This window comes from Geotrypetes seraphini, chromosome 13, assembly GCF_902459505.1.
Source record: "Geotrypetes seraphini chromosome 13, aGeoSer1.1, whole genome shotgun sequence".
Taxonomy (NCBI): domain Eukaryota; kingdom Metazoa; phylum Chordata; class Amphibia; order Gymnophiona; family Dermophiidae; genus Geotrypetes; species Geotrypetes seraphini.
This window is the reverse complement of record NC_047096.1, coordinates 37,605,278-37,617,741: the sequence shown is the minus strand read 5'-3', so window position 1 is coordinate 37,617,741 and position 12,464 is coordinate 37,605,278. Positions and strand designations below refer to the sequence as shown.

At 44.6% G+C, this 12,464-nt stretch overlaps 1 protein-coding gene across 5 annotated transcripts in view; it reads right to left on the bottom strand.

Moving 5' to 3' along the window:
- Nucleotides 1–12,464, bottom strand: part of LOC117347498 (protein Aster-B) — a 206,515-nt gene that overhangs the window by 18,545 nt on the left and 175,506 nt on the right. For all 5 annotated transcript variants that reach the window (XM_033918534.1, XM_033918539.1, XM_033918536.1 and 2 more), the window contains 5 exons: nt 11,730–11,814; nt 11,161–11,264; nt 6,474–6,569; nt 2,962–3,042; nt 1,315–1,430 (listed from right to left, as the gene is read on the bottom strand). In XM_033918534.1, the coding sequence (XP_033774425.1) occupies nt 1,315–1,430; nt 2,962–3,042; nt 6,474–6,569; nt 11,161–11,264; nt 11,730–11,814 (482 nt within the window). The remainder of the gene's footprint in view (nt 1–1,314; nt 1,431–2,961; nt 3,043–6,473; nt 6,570–11,160; nt 11,265–11,729; nt 11,815–12,464) is intronic.

Below are 12,464 nucleotides of genomic sequence, written 5' to 3'. Positions count from 1 at the left end.
GGGGGGGAGGGGCCAATGGCGCTGATGGCAGGAGGGAGTGGGCATCCCTTCTGCCATATTTTTCAGCGCGATGGGGGGAGCGTCGGGTGGCAGGAGGGAGCGGGCATCCTTCCTGCCATTTTTTGGGTTCGGAAGGTGGGCTTTATTTTCTTTTTTTATTGGGCACATATTTTGCGTGTGTAATAGAAGCAAAATATCTGCCTAATTAATCCCCCCCCCCCTCAACCAGCAGAAGCTCTGACAGCAGTGACAGGAGGCTGCTTTTCCTGTCACTACTGTCAGGGTTCTGCACTGACTCAATCACTCACTGAGCAATTGAGTCGGTGAGTCTCCATGCAAATCATTTGCCTGCAAACTTGATAGTGAATCAATCACTGTTTAAAAATCAGCCAGAGAATCGGCCAACAGGGATTGAGTTGCTATCTTTAGTGAATCTGGGCTATGGTAACATCAGAGCAGTTAAGCTCGTTCACACCTGTAGTGAGCCATGAATCCATTGTTCCAATTCAGGCTTAGGGTAGCCTTTTTGATGAATCCCAAATTCAGACATTTCACACATGAATGTCCTTTAGAAGTTACTTAGTGGGAGTATGACAACCTTAAGGTCAGACACAGATCCCGATGTTCAAAGCTTCGACAACACGGTAATATATACTGTGTTGGGAGCAATTTTTTTTTATCGGGTGATGCTCAGAACAAAAGCATGCAAATTATATGCATGCTATTTGTGTGGAGCAGCCCTAGTAAAAGTGGGAGGAACTGTGCCTGGCGCCTGCTCAAAACACATCGCTAGGAACAGCTCCTCCCTCCCGCCAGCTCATCTTGATCGTGGCTCCGGAACTGCAAACAGCTAAGCAGCAGGGGAAGCCTGAACAGTTGAGCGGCAAGAGAAGCCCCAAAGCTGCCAATTAGCAGCTTTGGGGAGTCCCGCCAGCTCAGCTGATCGGGCCAGTGTCTTGGGGGGGGGGGGGGGAAGGACGATGCTCAAAGGTTCACAGTAGAGGGAAACTGTACCGCAAACTGTACTATCACCATGACTGTTGCTTAAAGTTGAAAAGGGATAGATTCCGTACAAACGTAAGGAAATTCTTCTTCATCCAAAGAGTGGTAGAAAACTGGAACGCTCTTCTGGAGTCTGTTATAGGGGAAAACACCCTCTAGGGTTTCAGACAAAGTTAGGCAAGTTCATGCTAAACTGGCGAGATTGGACTCATTTGCAGCGCAGGTCTTGACCTAGGGGCTGCCATGTGAGTGGACTGCTGGGCAGAATGGGCCACTGGTCTGACCCAGCAGCAGCAATCCTTATGTTCTTACCCCATAGTGTTGAAGTCATCGTCAGGGGGTACATAGTCCTCATCATCGCTGGTCAATCCCAGTTCATTCCCGTAACACTGATGAACAAAGTGCCACAGTTCTTTTGGACAGAGAGGCTATAGGAAAAGAAAGGAGAAACAGTCCATCATGCTTAATGGAGGAACTGACTTGAGGTGTGCAGTGATAGGGATGAAGCCATCAGGCCAAATCAATGACAGTCTGTAAGTGCTTCTAAGGGAGTAAATTTCAAGGAGGGCTACTGTTAAGATGGGTTATTTTATTAGTAACTTGTGCTGTTTTAACAAAGGTTCCACTTTATGCAATGAGACCTGGGTACAATAACTGAGGTTAACAGTAAAATAACACGTCTCACTGGTAGCCCACATTGATTATTTCCCCTCTAAGTCAGTCATGTGGTCAGTCTCTCCATACTCTAACTTCTGCCTCTGGTATCTTTTATTTCTTTATGGTTGTTGTTTTCTTTCCTATTCCCTTTTGAAATCATTTTTCCTTGGACATATTTAAGTGTGAATCCCATAAATTTGTGCATCAGCCAAGGATTACAAAAATTTTGTAGTTCCATCTTTTACTTTATTTAATTTTTTTAATTTATTTTTTTACACATTCTTATTATAACTAAATGTAAACCACATAGATGTTTTGCCTTTGCGGTATATCAGATGTTAAATAAACTTGGAAACTTGACTCAGCGAGACCAAGGGCTCCTTTTACGAAGGCGCGTTTGGGCCTTAACGCGCAGAATAGCGCGAGCTAAAATGCCGCGCGTGCTAGCCGCTACCGCCTCCTCTTGAGCAGGCGGTAGTTTTTCGGCTAGCGCACACTAAAAACGTTAGCGCATCTTCGAAAAAGGAGCCTCAAGTGTATGTGTTTTTATGGAAACTGTTTAGTATAGAAATTTAAAAAAATAAATAAAATATTCTTGTCCTTAAACAACCTTACTCTTATTGCAGTTGTCTGAGTCTCGCCACATCTGGGTAGGTAGAACTGACGTTTTAGCCATCATGGTGTGGCTTTCTTCAGGGTGTGCTGCGAGGTCTGCAGTTTGCCTTTATATATAGTGGGTCTTCAAACCAGCCAATTGGCATGATGGCTGAAACGTCAGTTCTACCTACCCAGGCGTGGTAAGACCCAGAGAACTGCAACAATCATGACGCCAGCCGTGGAAGCCTAAGAAAACAACTCGTGCTCTTTCCTGTATTTCACATCCTAAGTAGACTGAAAAGAAACTGTGCAAAGTTGTTTTACAAGAAGTGTATAATTAAACCGTTGCCATAAGATGTGATCAAAGAAACTAATGTGAGTATGGGGAGGATATTGGGCAAGATTCTGAAGGAAAAATCCATACAAAAAAGCTTTTTCTGATCTTTTGAAGTGAGACAGGAGAAATTGGATGTACTTTTTTGAGATCTGCTGGGTTCTTGTGACCTGAACTGGCTACTCTTAGAGATAGGATGCTAGGCTCCATGGACTGTGGCCTGACTCAGCATGGTTTTTCTTCTGTTTCTTAGGCTCTTCACAGCTGGAATCACCTGGAAACATCTTGCTTCAGACATTGCCCCTCCCTGCTCAAGCCTTTCCCCACTGCTTCCTTCGAGTCCCCTGATGGATAGTAACAGTGTCATGTACCTTGTCCAGGAGAGCATTCTGCCATAGTCTGAACATCATCATGTACGTCCTGTCCCGGGCCCCAAAAGAAGTGAAAAAGTGCTGAAAGAAAAGAAGGAAAAATGACTCAAAAGAGATACTCTCAATGTCTCACATATCTATCGTCAACATTCCAGTTTCCTGTTATGCCCCCATATTTTTCCACTGTTAACATCACCTCTTCACTCTCCTCCATCCTTATTGTCATACATCATTTCTCCCTCTCCTGTCTGCTCTTCCTATGTTACTGAAGTAAATCTGGACTTTGATCTTACTAAAGGTTTTGTACCATGTGAATAATAAGCACCCTGGTTATATACAAATACAGGAAACAAAAATACACACATGCATTCTTGCTGGCTGTTGCCTAGTGAACATTCACCAGAACATATTTCTCACTACCCAACAGAGCATGGTCTCGGGACTCAAGGATCTTCCATACGAAGAACGGCTTGACAAATTACAGCTATACTCGCTCGAGGAGCGCAGAGAGAGGGGAGACATGATCGAGACGTTCAAGTATCTTACGGGCCGCATCGAGGCTGAGGAAGATATCTTCTTTTTCAAGGGTCCCACGACAACAAGAGGGCATCCGTGGAAAATCAGGGGCGGGAAACTACGAGGTGACACCAGGAAATTCTTTTTCACTGAAAGGGTGGTTGATCGCTGGAATAGTCTTCCACTACAGGTGATTGAGGCCAGCAGCGTGCCTGATTTTAAGGCCAAATGGGATCGGCACATGGGATCTATTCACAGGGCAAAGGTAGGGGAGGGACATTAGGGTGGGCAGACTAGATGGGCCGTGGCCCTTATCTGCCGTCTATTTCTATGTTTCTATGAGCACTATTGCCCTCCCCCCCCACCAGCTCAATTCAATCCCCAAATAAAATACTAACAAGCTACATCCAGCTTGTCAATACTAAAATGGTTTAATGCAAATCACATTATACCAGGCAATCTGTGCTATACCTAAAGAAATTAACTACATTTAGAGAAGTGCAGTTGACTTTGGACTAGGACATCAGTAGGCTAATGCAGTGGCATAGTAAAGGGGGTGCAGGAGGTGGTCCGCCCTGGGCTTGGTCTTCTTATGTGCACGGCACCCCTCCTCCTCTCCGCTCCCCCCCCCCCCTTGCTCCTCTCCTTGCCATGCATGCGCTCCTTGCCTGCCCCCATACCTTTTTTACTTTCCCTGCACAAGGTTGCTGCCCACATCAGCGCTCTCTGATGTCACTTCCAGGACCTGCGCCTAGGAAATGGCGTCAAAGGGCGAGCGGACACCGACATGGGCATGAGAAGTTAAAAAGGTACGGGGAAAGGGAAGGGGGCGCTGCTCACCCTATTACGCCACTGGGCTAATGTGTTTGTTGATGACTCCGCGCTAGAGAATTTGTCCGTCATCGCCCTGTCCCCGCAACCACTGTCCCCGCCCCGTCCCCGCGACTACTATCCCCGCAGCATCCATACAATCCTCAGTACTGCAATATTTAGCTTATTCCTTCCTTATAAATCAAAGTTCTGGCTGCTGAACTAGAGAAAGAGATGTTCAGCTGGCAGGGCTTTGTTTATAAATTTTTATCAACACAACTAATATACTACTTTATCCTAAAGCAATAAATAAATAAATATAAACTTTTTTTTCTATCTTTGTTGTCTGGTTTCTGCTTTCCTCATCTTCTCATTCAATTCCTTCCATCCACTGTCTGTCTTCTCTCTGCGTCTTCCATTTGATCTGTTACTGTGCTTCTCCCTTCACCCCCCCCCCATTAGGTCTGGCACCCATCTTCTTCCTTCCGCTCCCCCATAGTCTGGCATCTCTGTCTTCTCCCCTTCCAGCGTCTTCTCCCCACTCTCTGTTCCCCATTTCCCTTCAGTGTCATCTCCCCATTCTGTCTTCCACATTTCCCTTCAGCATCTTCTCCCCACTCTCTGTTCCCCATTTCCTTTCAGCGTCTGTTCCTCTCCACCCCCTTCAGCATTGGCTACTTTCCTTTCCACCACCACCTTTCCCTCTCGCTACCTCACCGCCCTTCAGCACCCCTTGCGCGGTCCGAGCATCTCCCTCCCTGCGGCGTGTTTTAAGTTTACAAAGTAACTTGCTCAAGCCGCCGAAGCCTGCCTGTAGTCACGTGCGTCTGTGGGTGGAAGCTTCTCCTCTGACGCAACCGGAAGTAGCACGTGATGCAGGCAGGCTCCGGTGGCTTGAGCAAGTTACTTTGTAAACTTAAAAACACGCTGCGAAGGTAAGGTGGAAGGATGGAGATAGATAGATTCGGCCGGTAGGTAGGAAGGAGGGAGGTGACCGCGCGTGCTCCCTCCCTTAACTGCGGGAACAAGGCCATTCACTGCTCCACGGGCAGTGGATGGCCTTGTCCCTGTACCTGCAGTGAGGACTTCCCTCCACCACTGTTTTGGCAGGTTATCCACGGCTACCAGTGGCTAGCTGCAGGTAAGAGCCACTGTGTCATTCTCTACTCTGCACTCTCTTCTCCACCTTACCCCACCCAAAGAAATAGAGGCTTTTAGCCCTACCTGCATCCACCCCTGCCTCCCCCCCCCCCCCCTCTGCAGGCCCTATCCCTACACCCAGAAGTACAGCATACCGGAATTACCAGATACTGGTACTAGATTCCATTATAAAAGTCACATTCAGTATGCTATATTTTGGTGCCTAAGTTTTGGCACACTTTATAGAATTGATTCCTTAAAGGTTAAGTCTATAAGTGAGCACCTCCTTGTAGGCACTCCAATGCCATGTAGTGGGAGTCTATTCTATAGTGACATCTAGGCAACCATATTCCATTACAGAATATTTAAATAACCCAGTACCAGCAAGACTTACATTTAGGTGCCCACATTTACACTAGCCATAAATCTGGTTTAACTTTGGGCACCCAAACGCAGCAAGGGAGTGCATATCTTACTGTATTTTGTAAGTTGCATGCATAAGTGGTAGCCCCACCCATGTAAATGCCCTCTTTTCATTTGCACACAATGGGCTAAATTCTGATATGGCACCTCAAAAAAGGCACTCCGAGCTGGACACCTTTTATAGAACAGCATTTGGTGCCAGGATCTGTGTCAAATTTTAGGTGCAAGGATTTACATCACATGGAGCCTGGTATAAATCCTCATTCTTAAATTAGGTGCAGATCGATTTTATTCTGTAACATTGCCGTGAATTCTAGGAACCTGACCCACCCATGCCCCTGCCATGGCCACACCCCCTTTTTAGATCCATGTAGAAAAATGTAAATGTGCAACTTTACAGAATGGCGACTCTAAAATACTGCATAAATTTCAATTATTGCCAATTAGCGTCAATATTATCAGCGGTAATCGACTCACTGAGAGATTAAATTGCACATGCAAATTCAGCAGGCTCCCAAATTTGTACATCCAATTTTAAGATCTAGGAACCCTAGAACTGCACTCTTATGGACACTGCAGCCAAAACCTTTGGATGATATGCTGCATAGGCCATGGCTACGTACCTTCTCAGTGTCCGTGCAAACTTGGATGGCGTTTGGAATCAGCCGGGCCGTTTTCTCCTTCGTCATGGAACAAATATCCTTTAAACGAACTGTCAGCTAAAAGATTGAAGCCCCATCAAAGAGAATCCAGACCAAAAAAGAAAAATATTGCAAGAGAGAAAATCAGTGGATAAGGCAAATATTTGCGCCGTCGGAAACACATACAGTACAGCAAAACATGAGAGATTATAATTCAGCTGCAATTTATCCAGTCAACTAATACCAAATTTATTACCCAGTTATACAGGTGCTGCTGAATACACTGGCCTAACATTTACCAGATAAAGTAACTTGATTAACTTAACAGCGATTGTAGGGCCCAGACTTGCCAGATAACTTGAAGGGGATCCCAGAGAATAATGGCATTCACAAAGAGACAATAGAATCCATGGTTTTTTGCTTCTGTCAACCATTTGTTCATTATTAGTAGCTGAATCAGATAATTTTGAGCCCTCTTGCGCTAAATCAACTTTAATTATGTCTTCACTATCAGGTTAATCTAACTTCCTTGTTTTAATAGTATCCTCTGAAAATACTTTACTCTAAACCAGTGTCTCTCAAACTTTTTTTAGCTCTGGCACACTAAACAGAGCAAATATTTTTCAAAACACTAAACAGAGCAAATGTTTATCACAGTACTTTATAATTGAAATTATAAAATTGTAAAACCAACAAAAAATTATTTATTTAAAGTTTTTTAAGCTACTCGTATATATGGGTAATTGTAACTGAAGTAGATAGAATTGCTAATCAATGTGGTAGATGTGCTTGTTTTTCAGTGCAAATTAACTCATAACGGGACTCGATAATCGACAAGCAAACATGCATTTCATCATCCACATTTGCGGATGGGCAGACTAGATGGGCCACTTGACCTTTATCTGCCATCAAGTTTCTATCAGAGCTGAAAATCCAAGTTTGCAAAGGCAAGAAGATCCAAACGGTAACAAAGCCTTGATTGCTTTGTTGCTCAAGGTAGGATAACTACTGCATAAAAAAATAAAATTATTTGCCGTTAGTTTTCAAGAATGATGCCTGTCTTGGTGGTTGTATCCTTATGCACAAAGATATTCTGTGTACGCAATGTACATGTCATCTATTCTAGTGTATATTTATGAAGGGAATTTTTTTTTTTAATAAAATGAAATTCTGGAATCTCTCGTGGCACACCCAGAATCTCTTTGGGGCACACCACTGTGCTGTTTGAGAGACACTGCTTTAAACCATGAGCTCGTGACTGACTGTTGGCCCTCTTCTAGGTTCTCATTTAGACTGGGTCAGGAATCTTGCAGCAAATACTTAGCATGTGACACTGGTCCAAGAAATTTAAATAACCAATAGTTCTTCTGAAGGGTATTTTTGGCTACAAGCTTTGGTGGTGAACAACCCTCAACCACATACAAACGGTAATTCCACAACTGGGCGCTCACGTTTATGTGTCACTTGAGCTAAGCAGCACTTTAGTGGGTAACTCCCAAATTCTATATATGGTGCTTAAAGTTGTGCACGTACACCAGTGCTTGTAGTCAGTGTATGTGCACAACTTAATTACAGTAATAGGCCTAATCGGCAATTAACACCTCATAATGGACGCTAACTGGAGTTAATTTAGGGTTGCGTGTAGAACTTGGTAGGTGCACTGCCCAAAATGTTGTGTGTCAGATTGAGTGAGCGAATCTGAAAGGGGTATAGGGCCGGATTCCCTAACCTGCCCAATCGGGCCCGATCCGGGCAGGTCCGACGAATTCACAAAAAACAAATATGTAGATGAGGGGAGACCGGAGGAACGCCCCCATCTGCCTGCCCAGATCGCTAGTGTGCGATCCGCGCACATGCGCAGACTATCTGTAGGGCCGTTTTGTTTTCACTTTTCTGCATGCGCCCTCCTGCTCTCCCCACCCAGACTCTCCTGCTCTCTGCCGCCTTCCCTGCAGTGCGAGCCCGTGGGTTTAAAATGTAATAGTTGAAAACAGCTTTGTAGTTTCTATCAAATTTGACTTCATGCTGTAACAGCAGAAAAGGACAATTTAAGGATGCTTATTGGAATGTGTAAGATCCAAGAGGCACTGATTCCTGTTACTCCTCCTCTCTCCCAAGGCTGGACAAGGGCCTAATCTGCAGCATACACCTCTCAATTCTGCCACAGCATCAGCAGTACACAACAGAAAATGCCAAAGCACACAGTCTTCCTCTTCCTATGCTAATTTGCATAGGGAGTGGTATGGCAGTAGGAAAAAGGAGGTACTGATGCCTCTGTATAAGACTCTGGTGAGATCTCATTTAGAATATTGGGTACAATTCTGGAGGCTGCACCTTCAAAAATATATAAACAGGATGGAATCGGTCCAGAGGAAGGCTACTAAAATGGTATGTGGTCTTCATCATAAGGTGTATGGGAACAGATTTAAAGATCTCAATCTGTATACTTTGGAGGAAAGGTGGTAGAGAGGAGATATGATAGAGTTGTTTAAATGCCTACATAATATAAATGTGCATGAGTCGAGTCTATTTCATTTGAAAGGAAACTGCAATGAGAGGGAATAGGATGAAGTTAAGAAATACTTTTTTACAGAAAGGGTGGTATAGAAACATAGAAGATGACGGCAGAAAAGGGCCATAGCCCAACAAGTCTGCCCACTCTATTGACCTACCCCCCTTGATTTTACCTCCTTAGAGAACCCACGTGTGTATCCCATTTCCTTTTAAAATCCGGCACACTGCTAGCCTCAATCTCCTGAAGTGGAAGTTAATTCCAATGATCAACCACCCTTTCGGTGAAGAAATACTTCCTGGTGTCACCATGAAATTTCCCACCCTTGATTTTCTTGTGGCCGAGGGCCCTTTAAGAAAGAAGATATCATCTTCCACCTCGATACGGCCTGTGATATATTTAAACGTCTCTATCATGTCTCCTCTCTCTCTACGTTCCTCGAGCGAGTATAGCTGCAATTTATTCAGCCTTTCCTCATACAGGAGATCTTTGAGTACCGAGACCATCCTGGTGGCCATTCGTTGTACCGACTCAACTCTCAGCACATCTGTTTGGTAATGTGGTCTCCAGAATTGTACACAATATTCCAGATGAGGTCTCACCATGGATCTGTACAACGGCATTATGACTTCGGGCTTCCGGCTGACAAAACTTCTATTGATACAACCCATCATTTGCCTTGCTTTCGATGAAGCCTTCTCCACTTGATTGGCAGTTTTCATGTCTTTGCTAATGATCACCCCCAAATCACGTTCTGCCTTAGTCCTGGCTAAGGTTTCACCATTTAGTGTGTAAGTTCTGCACAGATTTCTGCTGCCAAGGTGCATGACTTTACATTTTTTAGCATTGAAGCTTAGCTGCCAAGTCGAGAACCACTGTTCCAATAGAAGTAGGTCCTGCGTCATACTGTCGGGCAAAGTGCTCTTACTTACTATGTTGCATAGTTTGGCGTCATCGGCGAATAATGTGATTTTACCTTGAAGCCCCTGAGTCAGATCTCCTACGAATATGTTGAAAAGGATCGGGCCCAAGACCGAACCCTGCGGCACTCCACTGGTCACCTCCAACGTTTTGGAAGGGGTACCGTTTACCACCACTCTCTGAAGTCTACCGCTTAGCCAATCATTGACCCATGCAGTCAATGTTTCTCCCAGACCCATAGATTTCATCTTGCTCAATAACCTGCGGTGTGGGACGCTATCAAAAGCTTTACTGAAGTCTAAGTACATGACGTCGAGGGACTCCCCCACATCCAGCTTCTTTGTTACCCAGTCTCCTGGAAGAGGTGGTGGAAATAGAGACTGTGTCTGAATTCAAGAGGGCCTGGGATAGGCACGCGGGATCTCTCAGATAATGGTTACTATGGATGGGCAGACTAGATGGGCCATTTGGCCTTTATCTGCTGTCATGTTTCTATGTTTCTATCAAGGATAGCCACCAGCCAGTCTTCTTTGATATGCAGCAAACCTTGAGAAAACAATAAATGATGGATGCCGACAAAGTCCACTCCAACATGTTGCTGCAAGAGCAGAACATCAGCGTGGCTACATGCAATGACATCATTGAATCAGCACACCAGGCCCCCCTGAACCCTTCAGGCCTAAGGTACATGCCTACTTTGCCTATCCTTTAATTCTGCCCTGGGTGTCATTGTAGGTGCCTAGATTTTAGGCGCAGCAAGTCTGGGTTAGGCTAATATTTGTAATAGAAACTGGGTGCCCAACTGCCATAATAGAGTAGGTTATCACCATGAGGTACTGGAGCACCTATAGTTGACAACCATTTATCGAACTACCCCACAAAGGCAGAAAGCACTGGGTACAGTGAACGTAAGACTAGGTAGCAACCCTTTAGAGCAGTGGTCCCCAACCCTGACCTGGAGGACCACCAGGCCAATTGGGTTTTCAGGCTAGCCCTAATGAATATGCATGGAGCAAATTTGCATGTCTGTCACTTTCATTATATGCAAATCTCTCTCATGCATATTCATTAAGGCTAGCCTGAAAACCCGATTGGCCTGGTGGTCCTCCAGGACAGGGTTGGGGACCACTGCTTTAGAGCATCTTTTGTACAGGGCACTCCTGGTTATGCATTACCTTTCATCACACAAGAAGACTACCAGCAAAGAGACAGTGAGGAAACCGGAAGAACACTCACCAGAGTTTCCCAACGGAAGATGTTGCTGTAGAAACAGATCCAGTTTTCAGAGAGGTAGAGTCGACCTTGCAAGAGAATGTCTCTTTGAAGGGCACAGGAATAATCTGCAAACGTACAGGAAAGGACAACTGTGACACCAGAATATTCGCACATGCTGCAAACTAATTTTAATGCCGAATGCCATACAAGCATAGATGTGGTATGAGGCTTGACTGTAGACGAGAAGAGCCCAGCAGAGATATAGCTCTTGTCCTTCTCTAATCTGATTTACATTTTTTTCCAAATGTCTTGTTTTTGTCATTTTATAATAAAATGTACTAGTTGAAAACAGCTTTGTAGTTTGTATCTAATTTGACTTCATGCTGTAACAGCAGAAAAGGACAATTTCAGGATGCTTATTGGAATGTGTAAGGGACAACAAACAACACAGGCTGAATATCCCTCCCACTGCTTACCACCCTCCAGTCCTCCTGCCCCTTGAGAATTCAGAGAGTGGACACACTGCCCTCAGGGAATGAAGAATGAAGTATGAGACAAGGATGTATTCCCAAGGCTCACTATTTTCTTACCTACAATGAGACGCTCGCTATCCGGGAGCTGTTTGAAAAGCTTTCGAAAATCTTCATTTCGCTGCTTGTACGTTGGACTTAGAACCTGAAAAGTCAACACCCAAGTTTAAATGAGAAAGTATATGCATTTGGACACATTTGTGGAAAAGGGGCGATAGACGAAGGGCTGTATTTTTACGAGTAAGGCAGGGAAAAAAATTGAGGGCTCCTTTCACTAAGCCGTGCTTGCGGTTTTAACGCACGCTTAGCACGTACTACATTGCCGCATGCGCTAGATGCTAACGCCACCACTGAGCTGGCGTTAGTTTTTGGTGCAGCGTGCGCTAAAAACGCTACCCCAGCTTAGTAAAAGGAGCCCTAAGAGTTCACTAGGAAGAGACAGAGAAAATGACAGCAAATGAAAATTTATAGTTGTAATGAAAAGATTTTGAACAATGGAACATCTTACTCAAAACTGAAGAATAATGATAATGGGTGATCAGCATCCTGTACTGTAGGATGCAGGCTAGTGAAAAGCGGGGACAAAGGGAGGGGACACTGGTTATGGGAAAACACATAGGGGGCTTTTCTATAAAAGACACCTATTTTAAGTGTCTAGAAGTCTGTTCTATAAATGAAAGTAGCCTATAAATGTGTGTTTGTGCTTAGGTGTGAGCATTTGTTGTAAATGCTCACACCTAGCTTGAGGAGATATGCCCCGCCCATGCTTCTCCAGACTCCACCCATGTGAACACC